This window comes from Crocuta crocuta, unplaced genomic scaffold (assembly GCF_008692635.1).
Source record: "Crocuta crocuta isolate KB4526 unplaced genomic scaffold, BGI_CrCroc_1.0 scaffold72, whole genome shotgun sequence".
Classification (NCBI taxonomy): domain Eukaryota; kingdom Metazoa; phylum Chordata; class Mammalia; order Carnivora; family Hyaenidae; genus Crocuta; species Crocuta crocuta.
In genome coordinates this window covers 7,972,386-7,993,972 of record NW_027529427.1, presented here as the reverse complement: position 1 = coordinate 7,993,972, position 21,587 = coordinate 7,972,386, and the positions used below count along the sequence as shown (strand labels likewise).

Sequence of the window (21,587 nt, the reverse complement as noted above, 5' to 3'; positions counted from 1 at the left end):
TCTAGATGAAAATAAAACTTCAACCAGTCAGTTAATATTGTGGACCTACTGGGTGTCTGACCTTATAATGCTCTGAGAATACTATAAACAAAAGGTTATATCTAATTAAAGAATTAGAGTATACACAAATAGACTTACACAAATGAAATGATTAGAGAAAAATACCACGTAGAACACTATTACATAACAAACATTATGTAAAGCCACCATATTGAGATTCCTAAGGAAAGCATTATCAGTTTGTGGTAGGTATTAAGGAGAACAATAGTTAAGTTAAAAATAAAAATAATAGAGGATTTGCCTAGTAATAACTGAAAGAGGATCAAGAGCCATACTTTTGGCCTGAAATCTTTCTGTCCATGCTCCAAGTTATACTAAGTGGCACTATGGTTTTAATAAGAGGAGCTAAAGATGATCTTTCAGGTATCATCAGGAATTAGAAAATAAAAATGAATGAGTAGTATTGCATCTTACTCAAAAGAAACAGATCTGGTATAAAATATGGCAGGGCAGTGCTGTTTGCCATGAGCACGAGCATCACCAAGGCCCGGAACGGGAGCACCATCCAAGCATGGGTGGGGAGAAAAGGACAAGAGTGAAGGATCGTGCAAATCTCCCAGAAAGGCCAGAAATAAGGCGACACTTCCTTGAAAAAAGAAAAAACTGATAGAAGCAAGATACACAGTGATAAGGGACTTCAACCTTTCAAACATCTTTAGGGGCCTCATTCTGCTAAAAGTAGACCCTCTGATTAATTCTTAATTTACTCTGATAATAAACCATCCCCTTTCCTTTTTTGATCTATTATTAAACTAAACCTGGGAAGTGCTGCCAACCTAGTAGCAGATACCTTGACAATATCTGTCTTGATAACAGAGAGAAAGGGAGGCAGGGAAGGAGGGAAGTCAGGGCCAAAAAAACAGCAACATTCAAACACTTGATTAATGGCTCTGTGTCAAGCTGGAGGGAGGTCTTTATTAGGCACTGCAGAATTTGTCTGTCCTTGGCTTTGTCCCATTGAAGAATTCTATCAATAAGATGAAAACATAGAAACCAGATGACACCAAGTCTGGAAGTTATGGATAATACATTAAGGGAAGAAATTAGTATTCAGGCAGTATTCTTCTAAACAATGAGCTGCAACTAACAAGATGAATGTATTAGGATGCATGGAAAGTTCTGCAAAATATTCAATGCTCAAACATAATACTGAAAAGATGTAGTTTAACAGTGCACCATGTGAGAAAGGCCAAGGGCACTTAACTGACTGAGAACTTGATTTGGGCTATTAGGGCAGTGCCGCTGTTCTGAAAATCCAGTAGAATCAGAGGCAGCAGTCAAAGCCATATGATATTTTGGTCCACACAGGTCACACCCACACTACACTGGTCAGAACCCCATCTGAAATATTGACTTTCATCTTGGGCATTTCATTTTAGGAATGACATGGACAAAGTAGAGCATATTCAGAGGGAGCTGAGGCATCTGCAACCTGGGAATGTTTAGCTTGTAGAAGTGAAGTCAAGAGTAACAAGCACCTTCGAAAATCTCAAGAATTGTCAGGTGAAAAACATTATGTGCAGCTCCAGGGAAAGAATAAGATCAATAGGTAAAAGTAACTGGGAGCTAGATTCCAGCTCTGTATGGGGGAAGAGCTTTCTAATGATTAGAGCTGTCCAAACCTACAACAGGCTGACTCAAAAAATAGGGAGCTCCTCATCATGGGAAATACTCACAGGCCATGAGACCATCTGTCACAAATGTTGGGAAGGGAAATGCTGCATCAGATGGAAGATTGGCCCAGATAACCCTTAAAGAATCACTGAGATTATTTGATTTTATGAATATAACTTTAAGATTTTATAGCAGGGTCTTATGTTTTAACCTGATGTCTTTCTTCCTGACTTGCCCATTCCAGTACAGAGATGGGAAGAAACTGAAACCCAAACCTAACTACAACAGTGTGGATCTCTCTGAAGTGGAGTGGGAAGACCGAGCTGAAACCGTGAGTGGGGAAAGCAGGAGAAAGAGGAGCCGGTTGTAGCTCTATGGCCAATACTCAGGCCAGCTACAGAGCTGTGAGCTCTGAGGCCACCCTGTTCCTCCCCATAGAGGTTTTCCAAGCCCAAACCAGAAGCAATTTCTGTAATGGGCAATTCTTCCAACTATAACAACATAGCATTATCTTACTGAATCTCAGGGAGTGCTGAAGCTGAATGAGCCATGTCTGTAAACCACAGAGGCTGAGCTCTAGTCATGTTTCATTCTGATTTTTGGGGTCAGAAGCTTATTCAGAAGAAATTATGTCTCAGTAATATGACACTATATTCTCTCATACATCAGTGTACTTGGAAGCTTTGTCTTGGTGAATGTCTGGAACTATAAGCTCAATGGAACCTAGAATCAGGTCTATGTTCCCTCCTATGTATTCTGCTTAAAAGAAAAAGGGAAGAACTGAAACTATTCTTAGGGATCGCCTCCATTGTGGTCAATGAAGCTCAATCCTTCCACCCTCCATTGTGAGCCAGGGAACTAATACCATTATCTTTCCTCTTGAAGCTGAGAACAGCCATGATCAATGGGGAAACAGGTTCTCTCTCTATGGACGTGAAGGTTCCACTGGACAAAGGGGTAAGGTGCTTGAAGGAAAGAACCAGGGTCTGGTCTCAGAGGGCAGCATCCCAGTTGACTGAGATTTGAGGAGGTGATAAGGGACTTTGACCTAGCTTAATTAGAGCTTAAGTCTTGAGTGCTTGCTGTAGTCTACGGGGCTTGACTAGAGAGCATAGCCAAATGTGCATCAACCCCAGAGAAAAATCAGGCCATGAAATTACCAGTTCTTCAGAGACTACCAAGAGAAGCAGTAGGTTTACCTCAAGGCATTTACAACTCTTTTTTCTTCATGATGCTGCCTGCTATTTGGCCCTTTTGTTGTTTGTAATGGAAAGGAGAAAAGTGACACTTAATTTTATAAATTGTTAGCAACTCTTGAAATCATGTTTTATGGGAAGAGGTTGAAAATAATTGTCACTCCATAGGGCTGATTTTCATCCACTGTAACCACAGATAGTCAAGAATCAATACACTCACTATGCCATTCCTGTCTCTCCAGTTCCACACATCATTTATAGAAGATCATTTCATCTTCTCATTTAAAAGGTTCCACTGCATTTTCACTGAATTTTCATTGTCCCTTGACATATTTACAAATGTCACCTCCTCCCTCACAACCACCCCCACCTCCTCCTCTTGTTGCCCATCTGCCTCAGCTAAAAGAACACAGGCATCTGTCTGCAACAATTAGACCCAAGTTCTTCCACAAACACAAACCTCCACGGAAGTCAAACAAGAAAGCATTGAAAGGAAAAGCAATTCATTGCATTCTCCTTAGACACATGGACTGAATTTCACTGGGACCAGTATCTGATTTCTGTGGCAGATGCCTGCTTTTTATAAGCTCTGGGCTGAGGAAAGTCTCCTTTAGGCAGACTGGACAATAGCAGCTCTTTCTGTTCATCCAAAAAAGTAAAGGTTTCTTCCATGTACCTCCACCTTTATCCCAACAGACTTCTGCTTACATGCACGAGGGAGCTCTTCCCAACCCAGCCCAACCAAAATGTTTCAGGTGGCTATAATGAAAATTTTAACATGCACTTGGCAGACAGCAACTCCCAGACAGATTGGAGTATGGCTATACTATATCTAATTCAGACTGACTTACAAAGTAGGTACAGTATGTCTTCCATCCTTTCCTCCCAGTGCCCAATGTTCTCATGCTGTCTTCCTACTTCTCAAAGCCACCAACTGAGAGTTCTAACCAGATCCAAACAGTCTGAACTTCTCCTCAAATTTCTGCCCATCCCTTTGAAATGTGTTCATTTCTGCTAATAAACCACCCAGGTTAAATGTGCAATTTAACAAAAGCTTCCTGGCATGTGGGTGCTTTAACATGAAGTAGGGTGATCTATCATTATCATGATCATGACATGATGTACGTTTCATAACACATAGGCATCCATGACTTACTACTACTACTACTACTACTACTACTTAGTAGTGGTGGTGGTGGTGGTGGTGGTAGCTAACATTTATTAGAAACTGGACTAAGCACTTTGTAAGTATTCACTTAACATTCACAATCCTATGAAGTACATACTATCCTATCCCCATTTTATAGATAAGGAAATTCAAAGAAGCTAAAAACTTATCCACGTAGATGATTAATTGCAAACCCCACATACTTCTGATTCTAGACCACATAAAACTGTTTTTTTTTTTTTTTTTTTGAGAGAGAGAGAGAGAGATTGAGAGAGAATCTTAGGCAGGCTCCTCACTCAGACTGGAGCCCGATATGGGGCTCAATTCCACGACCCTGAGATTGTGACTTGAGCTGACTTCAAGAGTCAGACACTTAACCTACTGAGCCACTTAGGCACCCCTAGACCCCACATTCTTAACCACTAATGTATAAGGCTTTTTTTTGGTAGGTGTGGCCCTGAATTCTCTACTCACTCTCCAATCTTAAAGATTCCCCAAGAGTCCCTTTAGAATTCTGTTTCCATCTTTAAAATTCATTGTCTTCTCCTTTCCCTCCACCTCATTATATCATAACTCAACTCTCTAATCTTTTATCTCTTTACTTCCATGCTGTCACACCTGCACTCTATGTGTAGGACATTTAGCTATGTGGCCGCTACTGTGCTATCCAGCCTCCTGCTGCTCTGATCTATTATGAAGCCGCTCTGCAATGTTGCTACATTTTGTTCCCTACCAATTGCTCTGTCTCCCCTATGTGTCTTCTCTTTTTAAGAGTCACAGACAGTCCTGTTGTTTTCTCGCCTGCCAGTCTCTCCCAGCCCTTGTAGCTCAGTGGTGTGTCTCACCTCACAAACTTGTTCCTCAGTAGAAACACTTTTCAGATATAGGCCAAGGGAAGCTTTCTTAAAGCATTGTGGGAATATCTGCTTTCATTCAAGCCATGCTTCTGGCAGGTGGTAGCTTGTTTTGTTGTTTTATCTAGGAGATTTTACATCTTTTCTTACTTCTGATGGATCAATTTAGACCTTTTCACTTAAATACCAGACAAGTAAGTATGGTTGTATTCATAAGACAGTAATGGCAACCCAGCAAGACTTAGAGGAGGGCTCACAAACTCCAAAACCTATGGGGTCAGATAGGCTGTGTTCAGGAATGTGAGTAAGAGAGATAAGCCTTTGTGGTGCTGGGAACTGAAGAGTTGCACGTACCATCTAAAAGAGACAGCTAAGAATGTATATTTTTAAATGTGAATTTAATTCCAAAAATATTGAAAACACAATCTGGGCCAATATCTAAGATATCAAATTGTAAGGAGTCCAGCTTTGGCCTGCAGACCTTCTATTGGTCATTTTGATAGCTGGCTGTTTTCCCCAATGTAAACCAGTAATAAGTGTCATAATTTCAAAACCATCAGTAGTATCCCAGCTAGATATCCTAGGACACGTTTAAAAGAAAAACAGGGGCACCTGAGTGGCTTAGTCAGTTGAGCATCCATTTCTTGGTTTTGGCTCAGGTCATGATCCCAGGATCATGGGATCAAGTCCTGTGCCAGGCTCCTCACTGATCATGGAGTCTGCTTAAGAGTCTTTCTCTCCCTCTCCCTACCCCCACCCACTTGCACACTCTTTCTCTCTCTCTCTAAAAGAAAGAAAGGAGGGAAGGAAGGAAGTTCATTACTTCAATTTAAAACTTTATTTTAAAAAAGAAAAAAAAAGAAAGTAAAAACAGATAAAGTATCCTGGAGCATCTTATCTGGGGCTCTTTTCATCATTTACATATTGTTTGATAGTTTAGAACAAATAATAGCAGCGGGGAAAGAAGACAGACAGACAGTGTTCTTTACTAGCCTTCAGGTTTTTGCAAGTTAGCCCTGCTGATGCGCACATCACACACACACACACACACACACACACACACACACACACACACACACCAGCAACTGGCATAGGCAGTTAAGGCAGCTTTGCCCCATTTCCTCCAGTACCTTCTAATCCCTATGTACTGAATTCAGAGGCGGGGATGTGGGGGCAGCTCTGTGGCACTTTCTCATTCTCTCTCTCTCTGTTACACACACACTCACTCACTCACTCACTTACTTTTTTTTTTTTCCAGCAAAGGGAGGCAATCTATTAAAGGGGGAGATTGTTCTGACACCTCTTTATTCTCATCTACCAAACCTCTCCAGTTCTCTTTCTGTTAACAGGATTCAGAGACAGCCCCACTCCTCTCTTCCTTTTGCCTCAGCCTTAAAATATTATCAAAAAGTTGTATTTCTAGTTATGAGGGAGTAGCGTGCAATAGGCTAATTCTCCAGCATATCACAATTATAAATTTGGACAAAATATTTAAAAAAATATTTAAGGGCATTCAAAAGTGATCGAAGGCAGGCAGAAGCGAGGGTTGAAGAAGCTTCAACCCTTGAATCAAGGGAACTACACTGGGTAAAATACACATTTATGTGGGTTTTTTTTTTTCCTGAAGGGGATGCCCCAGTCTACATAAATGAAATAACTATAACTCAAGCAGAAAGCTATAGTCACCATCTTGAAGTATCAGTGAACAGAGAATTTGGGCTCTCAGAGTGTCTGAAAATGAAGGAAGATACCCCAGAAATGAGGGATCCACAGGTGCACTGGCCCTAACATAGGTAGACAAACTCCTTTCAAATTCTTGACTGGCCTTAAAGTACATATACACAAGGGAAACTCTAAGTACCCAGGGGAAAGCAATAGTTGAAAAGCTGAAAATCAGAACAGGGGTTTCAACTGATGCCTATGGTAATGAAGATAGTTTGGAGTCTAAGTCACACCAAGGTGAAGAGGCTTGGTAAATACCTCAGGATTTTCTTTGAAAGCACAGAAGAGCTATATTTTAGGAGAAAAGACTATGTCTCAAGACAAGAGATTCACTCCAGACCTAAAGACAAAGTTGAAACAGACCCACCCTAACAAAAATGTAAATTCAAGCCTCCACATGCTCAAGGTGACCAGCTAATTATTTATCTGCTGATTAAAATAAAAATCAGCACTCTGAAGAGTAAGACAAAGTGTATCCAACCTATTCTTTACAATGGCCAGTAGAGCATAAAAATTATCAGGCACATGAAGAAAAAGGAAAATGTAACACATAGTTAAAAGAAAAAGCAGTCTTAGAAACTGACCCAGAGATGACCAGCTGTTGGATTAGAAGGACTTTATAGCAGATATAATATGTATGCACAAGGAATGAAAAGAAAAGATAGTCAGAATGAGTGAACAGATGGAGAGTCTCAGCAGAGAAACAGTTAGGGTTTGATCAAAGTTGGTCCATGACAAGTGATATGAATATAAGGTTTTACTCCAGGGGTTAAACATTATGAAATTGTTGTTGCTGGCAAAGAAGTCTGTAAAGCTGGTGTCTCTGCATCGAGTGGTGAGCTTGAAGTCATCATAAGTCAGTAGGCCTAGCAATTTGGAAGGAAGCTGGATGAAATGCAAGAGCAAATAAGAACAAATTGAAACCCAAGGTGAAAAATAGAAAGCATGAGCACAATTAAAACCCACATCTGTCTCTCCCTACCTCCAATCACAAGGATATGGCAATCTGCAAGAAAGAGCTAGTGCCCTTCAAGTGAACCTATACAGTCACCAGCCTCAGATCTCAGGGAAGCTGAAGGAGGAGATCCAGTGGCAGCTGGGGAAGTTTCTATTGGGGAAGACCACAGATAGGAGCAAGCTGCAAGGGCTCAATATGCCATACTTACCTTTAACATGTAAAATGGCTGCTACTTCCCTTCTGCCTTACAAATCAAGTCTCATGCAAACTTCTCTTTTGGCCAGCCCTAACTTGGAACTGTAATGCGAAGTAAACCTGGAAAAGTAGATCCAGCTTATTTAATTTGACACAGTATGTAAAACCACCATAAGAACCAAGTGGAAGTTCTAAAACTGATGAGTAGAATACTTGAAATGAAATTTTTACTGGATGGGCTTATCAGCAGTTGGAAAAAAAAAAAAGACAGTAAATTTGAAGACAGATAAATATAAATTATCCATTTTGAAGAACAAAGAAATTTTTGAAAAAATACTTGAAAAAAAATTATCCCTCAGTTACCTATGGTCTGGCATTATGTCCTTAGAGTCCCAGAAGAAAGGAAAAGAAATGGAACAAAAGTATTTGCAAAAAGAATGCCCCAAATATCTTAAATCTGGTGAAAAACATCACTGAACAGATATAAAAATTTCAGCAAACTCCAAGCAGATTGAAAGAAAAAGAAACCACATCTGGCTCACTATAATATACCTCCTGAAAATCAAAGATATGGGGAAATCTTAAAAGAAGCTAGAAGAAAGCAATAATAGAATTATGGCTGACCTCTCATCAAAAACAATAAAATGTTTTACATGCCAAAAGGAAAAAAACTCTCAACTCAAATTTCTACGTATGAAGAAAATATCCTTCCATAAAGATGTGTATTTAGACATTTTCTTATAAAAGAGAACAGAGTTTATCACCATCAGACCTGACCTATAAGAAGTGCTTAAGGAAGTTCTTTAGGCTGAAGAAAAATGACATAGATGGAAACTCAGATCTATATGAGGAAATGAATAGCACTGGAAATGGTAAATGTGTGCATTAATATGAGACTTTACTTTTTTAACTGCTCAAAAAAACAACTATTTAAAGCAAAAGTTTTGACATTGTATTGTAGGGCTTATAATGTACCCAAGTGTAAAATAAATGGCAATGATAACACATAGTGGAATTATCCCTAGAATGTAAGGCTTTTTTGACATTCAAAAAAGTCAGTCAATTAATGTAATTCATTACATTAACAGAATAAGGGAAAAGCGCCATATGGTCATCTCAATAGATGCTGAAAAGGCATCTGACAAAACTTAACTGGAAACAAAAAGAAACTTCTTCAATCTGGTAAAAGGCATCTATGAAAAGGCAAACTTCAAATGGTGGAATATTAAACACTTTCTCCCTAAAAGTGTGAACAGAGGAAAGATGTCTGCTTTCACCACCTCTGTTCAACATTGCACTGGACCCTGCAAGTATATATCCTTACAAGGCAAGGAAACAAAATAAAAGGCACAAAAATTAGAAAGTAAGAGGTAAAACTGTCTTTATTCATAGACAAGATGATTGTTTACTAGAAAATTCCAAGACTCTGCAAAACAACTACTAGAACTAACAGATAAAATTTAGCAAGTTAACAGAACATAAAGTCAATACTATAAAAATCAATTGCATTATTTATCAGCAAACAATTGGAAATAAATTATTTTAAGTTCTAATTTCAGTAGCATCAAACAACATAAAATACTTAAGAATAAATTTAACAAAGTCATATATAACCTCTACACTGAAAACTACATAATGTTGCAGAAAGAATATCAAAAGATTAAATTAATCAAAATATATAATGATGTTTGCAGGTTATTAGTCAATATTGCTAAGCCATCCATTCTTCCCAAACTGATCAGTAACTCCAATACAATCCCAATCAAAATTTGAACAGACTTCTAGATATAGCATAGGAAGTGAACAGGAGACGGTGATTCTAAAATTTATACAAAAATGTAAAGGATAAACAATGCCCAAAATGACCTTGAAAAATAAGAACAAATTTAGATGTTTCATACTATGTGATTTCAAGATTGACTGTAAAGCTATAGTAGGCAAGCAGGGTGGTATTGACATAAAAATGGACAAAATAGGAGCACCTGGGTGACTCAGTCAGTTAAGCTCCTATGACTCTTGATCTTAGCTTAGGCCATGATCTCATGGTTTATGAGATGGAGCCCCTCACTGGGCTCTGCACTGACAGCATAGAGCCTGCTTGGGAGTCCCTTCCTCTCTCTGTCCCTCCCCTGCTTGTGCTCTCTAAACAAACAATCTTTAACAACAACAACAACAACAACAACAAAAACCTGGAATAGACAAAGGGATAGAGAATCTGGAAATAAACTCACGTATTGTCAACTGATGTTCAACAAAGACGCCTTGTCAAATCAATGGAGAAAGGAAAGTCTTTTTAACAAATGGAGCTGGAACTACTGAATAAAGTATGAAGAAAATAAATAGTGAGCCATATCTCACACCGTAAGAAAAAAATTAATTTGAGGAGCGCCTGTGTGGGCCGTGATTTCACAGTTGGTGGATTTGAACACTGCGATGGGTTCCATCCCCTCTGGCAGTGCAGAGCCTGCTTAAGATTCTATCTCCCTCTCTGTGCTCCTCCCCTGCTCTCTCTCTCTCTCACACACACACACACAAAATAAATGAATAAACTTTTTAAAAAATGTTTAAAGAAAAATTAATTTGAGATGAGTCATAGCCTCAATGTAAAAGCGAAAATTTAGTCTTCTCTAAGAAAACATAGGAGAAAAGCTTTACAACCTGAAGTTATCCAAAGATTTATTGTTGTAAGTTTATTTATTTACTTCAAGAGGGTGTGTGGGGGGGGGCACCTGGGTGGTTCAGTTGGTTAAGCGTCGACTTCAGCTCAGGTCATGATCTCACGGTTTGTGGGTTTGAGCCCCACGTCGTCGGGCTCTGTGTTGACAGCTAGCTCAGAGCCTGGAGCCTGTCTTCGGATTCTGTATCTCCCTCTCTCTCTGACCCTCCCCTGCTCATGCTGTCTCTATCTCTCTCTCAAAAATAAATAAAACATTAAAAAGAGAGAGAGTGTGGGAGGGGCAGAGAGAGAGGGAGAGACAGAGAGAGGGAGAGAGAGAGAATCCCAAGCAGACTCCACACTGTCAGCGCAGAGCCCAATGTAGGGCTCAGTCTCATAAACTGAGATCATGACCCACGCCAAAACCAAAAGTCATACATAGGCTTGACTGACTGAACCACCTAGGCACCCTTATCCAGAGATTTCTTAGATAAAACATGAAGAACACTAAACATAAAATAAAATTTGATAAACTAGACTTCATCAAAAGCAACAAGTTCTGCTCATCAAAAGGCACCATTAACAAAATGAAAAAAGCAAGGCCCAGATTGTGTCCAGAATACATAAAGAATTTCGTACAGATTGTTAACAAAAAGACTAACAACTCAATAAAAAATGGGCAAAATACTTGCGCAGACCCTATGTATCCTTAGTCATCAAGGAAATGCAAACTAAAGCTGCAATCAGATTCCATTCCATACCTTCTGCTAGAATTTAAAGGACTGATAACACCACATTCTGGCAAAGATGTAGAGAAATTGGAACTCATATATTGCTAGTGGAAGTATAATAAAAACAACTTTGGGATGTTGTTTGGCAGGTTTTTTTCTTATGAAGGAAACACTTTGAGCATATCACCCAGAAATTCCATTCCTCGGTATTTATCAAGCAAAATAAAAACATGTCCACAAAAAAGACTTGGTCAGTAATATTTGGAGCAGCTAAAGCTGCTCATTATGGCCCCACACTGGAAATACCCCGGATGCCCAACAGTAGGTGAGTGTAAAGGCAAGCTGGCATACCCACACACGAGCGCTACTTGGCAACAGAAGGAAACACACTGCTGATACACGCAACAACACGGGTGGATCTTAAAAATGTTATGTTGTGCGAAAGAAGCCAGGCACAAAAGGGTATGCACTGCAAGAACAGGCAAACCCAATGTAAGGTGACAGAATTCAGAACAGAGTTCACCCTTAGAGAGGTGGTGTGGGGATGGGCTGGAATGAGGCAAAGAGATTTTAGAAGATGCAAACATTCTCTGTCTTGACTGGAGAGGCAACTACATGGATATATACGTTTATCAAAACTAATGGAAGAATACACTTAAGATCTGTACATTTTGCCTTTTTCTTTAATAAGTCAAAAAAGGAGGGGCACCTAGGTGGCTCAGTCAGTTAAGGGTCCCACTCTTGGTTTCAGCCTAGGTCATGATCTCGTGGTTTCATGAGTTAAAGCCCTGCATTGGGCTCTGCACTGGCAGCATGGGGCATGCTTGGGATTCTATCACTCCCTCTGTCTCTGCCCCTCCGCCACTTGCACTGCCTCTGTCTCTCTCAAAATAAATTTAAAAAAAAATAAATCAAAAAGCAAAAATATAAAAGGTAATTTCCAGTTCTGACACTCCAGCCAGCCCCATCTTGGAACACTGGGCTCCCTAGGCCACCAGAGCCCTTGCTGGTCCCGACTGTCCCAGCACCGCTATGAGGGAGGCTCTGACTGAGGCACTGAAGGCAGAAGCATCATGGGGATGAGGCTGGTGTGGAGAACTGTTAATTCTGGTTTAATCTAAAGCGGTTTCCTGCAGAAACAAGCCTTTTTTGCCACCCAACTTCCACTGCACCCCATTCAGACATCTTACTCTAAAAGCCAGAAAGACAAGAAGGGAATAAGAACATGTTACTTTCCCAACAGCATAAACTTGTCGTGGACAGGACAATCCACAGAACTTCAGAGCCCAGAGAAAACTTGCTCTTCCCTGGACCCACCCCCATCCATTAAAGACGCACTCACCACCTCATGGTAGCCTTCTACATGGGGCACTATTATTAATCCTGATTTACAAATGAGAATTCTGAAGCTTAGAATTGAAGTGAAGAGCTCACCCAAGAGCACATGGCTTGTAAGTGGCCAAGCTGGCCCTAAATCCAGATCTGTCTGATGCCCAGTCCTGGCCCGGAACCACCGTCCGCACTACCTGATGCCCTAACTTACACAATTCTGCTGAAACCGAAAAGATGGCAGCTTTGAAAGGAAAAAGAAGTTGTAAAAGGGTGACATGGCCCCTGGGGAGGGCTTAGTGGAGGGAATGGTACCCCCTCTCCCTCAGCTGTATTCCAGAAAGGGGAGGTTGTAGGTTGGTCATACACAAATGAGCTCCACAAGCTTTTTAGCACCAGCTGGTCCCGTATGAACCCTAGCATCACTATTCACACCTGCACTGTCCAACACAGTAGCCACTAGCCATGTTGGCTATCTAAATTTATATGAACTGAGCTAAAACTTAAAACTTCCATTCCTCGGTTGCACATTTCAAGCACACAATAGCCTCACATGGCTAGTAGCCACTTTATGGGACAGCAAGGGTGTAGACATTGGTCCCTTAATCAGTCAGCCCCAAAGCTGCAGCTTGCTGGGGCTAACGGTGGTCAACAAGGTGAGGCATGCCCATGGTGGTCAGGAAAATGTGTCAGAGGTAAAGGAAGTGGCACACAGGCAATGAAAGCCAAGATGAGGAGGTAGGTGACATGGTCAGTCTCTCCAGCAAACATTCTTTTCTCTTTCAGAAGAGAGTTCTTTTCCTGACCAATGACTACTTTTTCACAGATATCAGTGACACACCTTTCAGGTGAGGGACCCATGTTTTTTGGAAAGGGGGAAGTGGGGTGGCTGGAACATAAATACCAACAACTCCGGGCAGGACTTCCAGGTCTGGGGAATTAATTTATTCATATTTAGTTGGCAATTTTATAATAACATAAAAAAAAAAACACCCAGGCTTGCCTTCAGGAAACTTGAGGTATAGACCTGCTTTGCCAGTGCATTCTACTTTGCAGGGTCTGGAGCCAGACTGCCTGGGTTTGGGTCCCAACTGCAACCCTAGCAGGCTGTGTGACCATAGTCAAGTTACTTAACTTCTCTTTGTCTTTGACTCTTGTTTGTAAAATGAAGGTAAAAATAGCTACTTCTTTGTGGTTTGTAGGACATAATCTACTTAAAGATCTTAAAAGCAGTGTAAACAATTGTAAAATGAAAGATCAAATCTGAAAATCTCTTTGGTTCCTTCCAACTGTTTTCAGCATGAGGCATTATATAGCTCAGGAAACAAATGGCCCTTATTTCTGAATTACCTCAATTCTCAGTAAAGTGTGGTGCCCAACCCAGACTGCTCATCAGAATATACTGAGGAATTTTGCAAAACTGTCAATGCCCCGACTCCATCCAAACCAATGAACTCGCAATTTCTGGAATGAGCCCCTGGCATTCGTATCTTTTAAAGCTCCCTATGTAATTCAGATATTCAGCAAACATTAACAACCATGTTCTACCAGGAGAAAGAGGGAAGCATGGTGAGGTTCACCAGGCAGGGAAGCACTCTCCTATTTGTAGGAACCGGTAAGACATAGAAACCTCTCCACATTTCAGGAGGTTTCTGAGAGGTTTCGGATGAATCTTGTCTAAAATGGTAGGTGACAGGGCTCTTGACCTACAGAACTGACAGGGTGCTTCTCAGGAAGAAAGGCCTATGGAAGCATAGATCTGCTGCTTTAGTTCTAGAGAAGACAACCTGTGAGGCCAAGGGCAACACTCATAGACTCCAAGTTGCTGAAGGCCAAGGAGGTGGACTGGACATTGCTTGGCCCTTGCTGCTGATGAGCACTTGTGTTCTCTGTTCTCCCCACAGTCTGGGAGTGGTGCTGTCCCGGGGCCACGGAGAATACATCCTCCTGGGGAACACAACTGTGGAAGAAGGTGGGTCTGTGCCCAATACTGGTGAGCAGTGTGGAAGGAAAATGGATTCTCCTGGGACATTGAGCAAGGCCAGCCTGGGGCAGAGCCAGAGTCTCCCAGGTCCTGGGCTTGAGCAAAGTCTCAGAGCAAGGCTGCCTGGTAAGGAGGGGTCTGTGTGTCCCATGTGCCAGGGCTGCAGGATCTGCCAGTCAGTTGTGAAAGCCGGCAAAGCCTAGGACTTGCTATTGTGGAAAGTTTGCTGGACCAGAGGAGGTGGGTCAAGGGGATGTATTTCTTTCAACAGAGCTGAACTTCACCTGTCAGAAGGCATGACAAAGGAGGCCGGGAAGAGTAAAGGAGCAAATCTGTAGCAGTTGATTAAGGCTGACACAACAAAGTACCACCAATTGGGTGGCATAAACAACAGAAATGCATTCTCTTGCAGTTCTGGAGGCGATGCCCCCTCCAGCACCTTCAGGGCAGGATCCTTCCTGGCCTCTAGCTCCTGATAGCCCCGGGCATTCCTTGACTTGAAGCTACAGTTCTTCAGTCTCTGTCCTCACCATCACATGTAGCTTCTCCTCTGTGTCTCTCTATTTAACCTTGTACAAGGACACAGTCTTATTGGATTAGGGCCCACCCTAACGACTTCATCTTAACTCTTGATATCTGCCATGACACTATTTCCAAATAAGGTCACATTCACAAGTACTGGGGTTCATACTTCAACATATCTTTTGGGGGGACACAGCCCAACCCATAGTAGGGAACTCATGGGAAGTGAACTGAGAGGAATAGCAAGGAATGTGGGGAAAGATGGGGAGCAAGGGCCCCACCCTCCCTAACCCAACCTGTTCTTGACTTACAGCTGCCTGAGCACCTTGAGAGAACAAAACTAATATACAGGGTTCAGGGATATCTCAGGAAGTCCTGGGACGGTTTGGCCACAGTTCCATTTTATACCCACATTCTGCCCATTCTTCATAATCTCTTGAGTGCATCTCATGTCTCCATCTCTCTGCCACCACCGGAGTCATTGTTACCTGTCTCCTGGATAACCACAGCAGCCTCCAACTGTAAATCTCTGCCAGAGGGATCTATCTAGAAATGCCAGATTATATTGTGTCACTGCTAAAGGGCCTTAAAATGGCCTTCTGGATTTGTTGGTTTTTTGTTTTGTTTTGTTTTTTGTCGTTTCCCCATGCACTAAGCTTTAAGATCTTCCCATGTACTGTGCTCTCTCCTGAAATGCTCTTCTCTGCAGTGCCCACCCTCTTATCCCACCTAACCTGGACCCACTCTTCACCTCCGAGTGTAGATGTCACTTTTCCAGCAGTTGTCCTTGGAAGACCCCCCTGTGCCCATCCACATGCTTCCGTGTGACCCCTGCATTCACCCCTTCACACCACACATCCATGACATTGGACCATACTTCTTCCCTGTCTTCCATTGTCCCCAAACAATCAAACTCCCTGGGCCTCATGGTAGATTCCAGTGGTAGAGGAGATTCCAGTGATTCATCCCCTATGTATAATACTCAATGCTCATCCCAACAAGTATCTTCCTTAAAGCCCCTTGCCCATTTAGCTTGTCCCCCCCACCCAATTCTCTTCCTATACTTTTCTCTCTGTACCCAGATATTCTCAGGTTACATACCTGCAGGGGACAGAGTGTGATATCCCTCATCCACTTCCATGGGTGAGACCAACCAGTGATCCAGTGGCTTGGAATCATGAAGTCAACCAGGCTTACTGTGGAGAAAGGAGCATCACCCTGTAGCTATTTGCCTTATGTCTATGTCAGTCCAGCATCCCCTTTTAATGACTCCACAGACTCCCCCTTGGCATTTCCATCCTCCTTTCCTTCAATTTAACAAACCTCAGTTGAGCACCTATTTTTGAGAACTGAATAGGTGCTCAGTAAGGCATTTGTTCATTTACTCATTCAATCAACAAATGTGCACTGAGCACATGGTTAGTGTAGGTATAGCATGAGGCTACAGAGATTACACAAAACAGACATGGCTCATCTCTGAGTTCTATTTTTGACTGGCTATTTAACTCATTTGGGTGCAATGCAGCCAATGAAGTGAAAATCACTGGTTTCAAAGTAGCAGCTCTTCGAGAGAGGTCCGAATAGGTGGGATTTGGACATGAGGCAATGGGAAGAAAAAGGATTTCAGGAAGCAGGAGCAACATGGACAAAGGCATGATCTGTACAAAACCAGCACCATCCTATTGGTTGAGTCCCTACTCTGAGCTCAGAACAAGGAAGAATAAAACCCAGCCCTTCCCTAGAGAAGCTTCCTGGTGCTTGTTTGTAAACAATTCAGGTGCACATGCTCACAACAGTAGGTGAGCACCATACTGAGTGTGAACTCTGGTTTCAGGCCTGCACGACTTGCTTCACCCAGATCTGACTCTGGCCGGTGACTGGTAAGTGGGAAAGTTGCTGTTAGCAAGGAATAGAGAATGGAGGGAGAAAGGTGGACTTTTCTTGAGGTAACATTGATTCTCCTGGGCTTCAGGATCTACTGCATCACAGATATTGACCCGGACCACCGGAAGCTCAGCCAGCTGCAGGCCATAGTCCGCTTCCTGACAGGGAAGGACCCAGATCTGGAATGTGAGTGCAGGTCCCACCCACAGAGGACTTTCTTTTTTCTTCTTTCTTTACTTACTTATTTTTTTAAATTTACACCCAAATTAGTTAGCATATAGTGCAATAATGATTTCAGGAGTAGATTCCAGTGATTCATCCCCTATGTATAATACTCAGTGCTCATCCCAACACGTATCTTCCTTAATGCCCCTTGCCCATTTAGCCCATCCCCCCACCCAATAACCCCTCCAGCAACCCTCAGTTTGTTCTCTGTATTTTAAGAGTCTCATATGTTCTATCTGCTTTTTTCTTTTTTTTAAAATTTGACTACATGTGAGTTTTACTATGCCATTTATCAAAAATTATATAAAAATTTTAAGTGAAATCAGAAAAAAATACACTAACCTTGATGGGTAAGGTCTCGATGTGTGGTTTTTTTAAGTGCTGAATTGTTGACATTTCATTTCATTATCATTATCAATTTTTTAAAAATTCAAGTATTAACATATGGTATTATATTCGTGTCACGTGTAAAATATAGTGATTCAACAACTCTATATATTACTCAGTGATCATCGTGATAAGTGTACTCATTAATCCCCATTGCCTATTTCACCCAATTCCCCCCCCACCCCACCTCCGCTCTGGTAACCATCAGTTCTCTGTATTTCAGAGTCTGTTTTTTATCTGCCTCTTTTTTCTTTGTTTTGTTTTTTAAATTGCATATATGAGTGAAATCATATGGTATTTGTCTTTCTCTGACTTATTTCACTCAGCATTATACTCTCTAGATCCATTCCTATTGTTGCAAATGGCAAGATTTCACTCTTTTTTATGGCTGAGCCACTGAAGACTTTACTTACTGTCAAGTAGCCTTATCCCTGGAACTCACTCATGGCTTAAGGAAAACAGGGAGATTTTCAGAGAAAAAGGCAGAACCAGACTCTCTATGGGGCCATGAATTTGGCTAAGTTCCTGCACTGTGACAGCAGGAGTGTGTCCCAATGTCAGGGAATGAGATTGCTTTAAGCCTCTTACACCTGGGCACTGTTAAGGCTCCACAGAGACGTTCACACAGTGTAAGGGCATCATCAGCCTGCCCCTAGATCTGTCCCTACCACCACCTAGCTGATGTTGATGCTTTGTACCCTAATGTCCTCATCTCAACAAAGGAGAACATTTAGCCAGATGGCATATTCCAGTGCCTGGCTCTCAGGCTAAATTTAAATTCCCCAACACAGATGCACTGGTGAAATCACAGGGCCACACCCTTGGCAGGGTCCCTCTTCTTCCTCTTTGGAAGAGGAAAAGGACATCTTGACCCACAAGTGTCACTCTTAAGACAGGACCTTGCCTCATGCTAGCCCAAAAGGGCACTCATTTGCGCATGCATTCATTCCATCTGTACTGAGCATGTACTCTATGCCAGGCCTGGGGTAGGCACTGAAGCTACAGAGATGACCCAAACAGATGAGACCCTTATTCTCATGGAGTTTGTAATCTAGTGGAGAAACCACATAACAAAGAAGCAAGCATATGTGTGTAAATAAGGTTATTCCAAATTGTGGTAAGTGCCATGAGTAGGATGCTGTATGGAAACTATAGAGCACCTAACTCTTTCAGGCAATGTTACTGATGCTGAGGATAAAAAAGAGTGACCCAAGCGTCTTCACCGGTACAGGGTCTGCTTTGGGGGTGATGACAGAGGTGATGGCTACACATCATTGTGAATGTACTAAATGTCACTGAGTCATATACTTTAAACTGGCTAATTTTATGTTACATAGGTTTCACCTCAATAAAAGTAGATCATTTTTTTAAAGAAAGAGGGAAAAGAGTTACACATGCAAAGAGTTGGAGGAAAGCATCCAGACCAGGGAACAGCATGCACAGAGGCTCTGGGGCAAATTCATATGCACAGAACTGGCTAAAGGCCAGCGTGTTGGGAGGGTGATGATCAGGCTGCAAACTGATGGCAGCAGAGAGGAGAAGTGGCCTGGATTCAGGGCAAAGTCTGATGTCCCTGCAGGATTCTAATCTCACAGAATACCAGAGCTGGGAAGAGCCTTAGAAATCACTTAGTTCTGCTCACATGTTGTTTGGGATTGGGGATGTGATGACATGGCTTCCTCAAGCTCACATAGATGGCTTTATGTGTCCCAAGTATGTGTGTATGAGGCTCATCCCATTCCCTGAAGTCGAGATTCCTCACAAGGGTGGATGAGCTGTGTTCAACATCATGGAGGAAATAAGTGGTTTGGTCTCCTTTTATTTTGCCCCCAGGTGATGAGGAACTGGTGCGGGAGGTACTGCTTGATGCAGTGGTGACGGCCCCCATGGAAGCCTACTGGACAGCGCTGGCTCTCAACACCTCTGAGTATGTCAGTCTTGGGTGGGGCTGAGGGTTATGTGGAGGGAAGCAGCTCCAACCCCTAGGATTCCCTTGGCTGAGTCAGGGTCCCTCCCACTCCCTGGCTGGCAGCTCAGGAGACAACCGGGTCCAAGATGAAGGTGATGACAGTGGGCAGATATGGGGGGAGTGAGAGCTTCCTTCACACAGGCCCCAGTAAAGCAGGAACTTGGCACAACTTCCACACCCTGCATGTGCTGCTGCTCTCCCCTCTGGAAAAACACCAAGTGTGCCCCCCACCCCCACCCCCGGCATGGCTCCAGATCCCCCACCCACACTGCAGCAGCCTGTTCCAAGAATATCTCTCTCAGGGTTGGGCTGTAGCTGTGTAACCCTATTTGCCAAGTACCCTGGAAAGAGTGGTTCAAGCAGGACTCAATTTCCAGCACATAAGGTCAAGATATGATGAAGTACAAACTTGGTTTTTCCCAGTGCCTTAGATTTCCTCACTCCCTTTGCTGATATTTAACTTGTGCTACCATGTTTAGTGGACAGGTAGAAAGAAGAAATGAATGGTGTGTGTGTGTGTGTGTGTGTGCGCGCGTGCGCGTGCGCGCGTGTGCACATGCATGTTGGGAGGGCACAAGATATTAATGAGATTAAGAATACAGTGGACTACACCTTGTTCCTGAATAGGAAGATTCAACATTAACATCATGAAGATGTCAAACTCCTCTAGACACTCAAGTTAATTAATGCTCTCCTAATGAAAACAACAGAATTTTATATGAAACAATGACCTATTTTAAAAAGCAAGATGAAGAATACTGTGCACAGTATGAAACCTTTTCTGTAAAAAGGAGGGAAAACAGTACCTCTGTACGTGTGTATGTATATGTGTGTGTGTGTGTGTGTATGTATGTATGTAAAACATCTATGAAAATCCAAATAGGAAAGAGTTCTCATTAACTGCTGCTTATTAAAATAATAGGTAACTGAAACAGGGATGGAAGAGACACTTTTCACTGTATAACATAACTTTTTAGTACAATTTTGAACCATGTAAATGTATTACCTATACAAAATTAAATGAAGCTAGAAAACAAATTTTAAAAAAAGAATATGGCAGACCAGGCACTGTCCTAAGTACTTAGGGTATATTAACCTCATAACTACCTTCCAATATAGATACTATCATTATCCCTATTTTACAGGTGAGGAAACCAAGGCAAGGTGGGATAAACAACTTGCCCAAGGTCATATTGCCTCACAAGTGTGAAGTTGGAGTCAAACCAGGCAGCCTGGGTCTGGAGTCTAGGGGACTGGATCACTGGTTTGGAGAGAAGGGGCATGATCTTTATGTTTCCAAGTTCAGAGATTAGCCAGAGATGTTTTTAATGTTGAAAAACACTGAAGAACAAATATTCTTAACCAAAGTGTATATTAGAAAAGAAGACCTGGAGAATTAATATAAAATAGCATACTAATAAAGCTAAGGGGGAAAGTCACTTCCATAGATGCAGAAAAAAAAGTTGGAACAAATATTAATATCCACGCATGTTTTTAAAAACTAATCAATAAAATTAAAATTGACCTACATATGAAAGCCAACATCTGAATGGGGCTAGAGGCTCTCTCAACTAAAGACAGGACTCAGACATGCATTCCCATATACCTATTACTATTTAATAAGGTCAGAAGATATTAGTCAGTGTAACCATACAAGAGAATGCACCTAGAAGCAATGAGAAGGGAGAGGGAGAAGTAAATTATCTCTGTTTAAGAAAGTGATATGATTATATTTCTGGAAACCCCAGCAGAATTTATAGGAAAGCTAGTAAAACAATAATAGAATTTATAAAGTAGCAGTTTTAAATATGAACATCCAAAAATTAATATCCTTTAGCTATAAAAACAAAATTAAATTAAAAAATATCATGTGAGAATTCCTATTTAGGAGGGCAAAAAATAAAATGTAATCAAACACCTAGGTATAAACTATAAGAAATATCCCAAAACTTACATAAGGAAAATATTAAAACACTCCTGGAAGGCATAAACATAGTCTTGAATAAATGGGAAGGTATTCAGTGTTTTTGGATAGGAAGAATCAACATCACAAAGACAATAATCCTCTTTAAGCTAATTTGTAAGTTTAATGCAATCCCAATAAAAATGTAATCTGTATTTTTATGGATCCAG

General features: G+C 41.6%; 1 protein-coding gene across 1 annotated transcript in view; it reads left to right on the top strand.

Annotated features, from left to right (window-relative positions):
• The window catches only part of CACNA2D4 (calcium voltage-gated channel auxiliary subunit alpha2delta 4), a 117,370-nt gene that overhangs the window by 33,295 nt on the left and 62,488 nt on the right, over positions 1–21,587 (top strand). Inside the window, exons 17-23 of the mRNA XM_077759004.1 lie at positions 1,919–2,005; positions 2,560–2,631; positions 13,270–13,331; positions 14,388–14,455; positions 16,824–16,869; positions 16,962–17,059; positions 19,319–19,412. Coding sequence (XP_077615130.1) covers positions 1,919–2,005; positions 2,560–2,631; positions 13,270–13,331; positions 14,388–14,455; positions 16,824–16,869; positions 16,962–17,059; positions 19,319–19,412 — 527 coding nt within the window. The remainder of the gene's footprint in view (positions 1–1,918; positions 2,006–2,559; positions 2,632–13,269; positions 13,332–14,387; positions 14,456–16,823; positions 16,870–16,961; positions 17,060–19,318; positions 19,413–21,587) is intronic.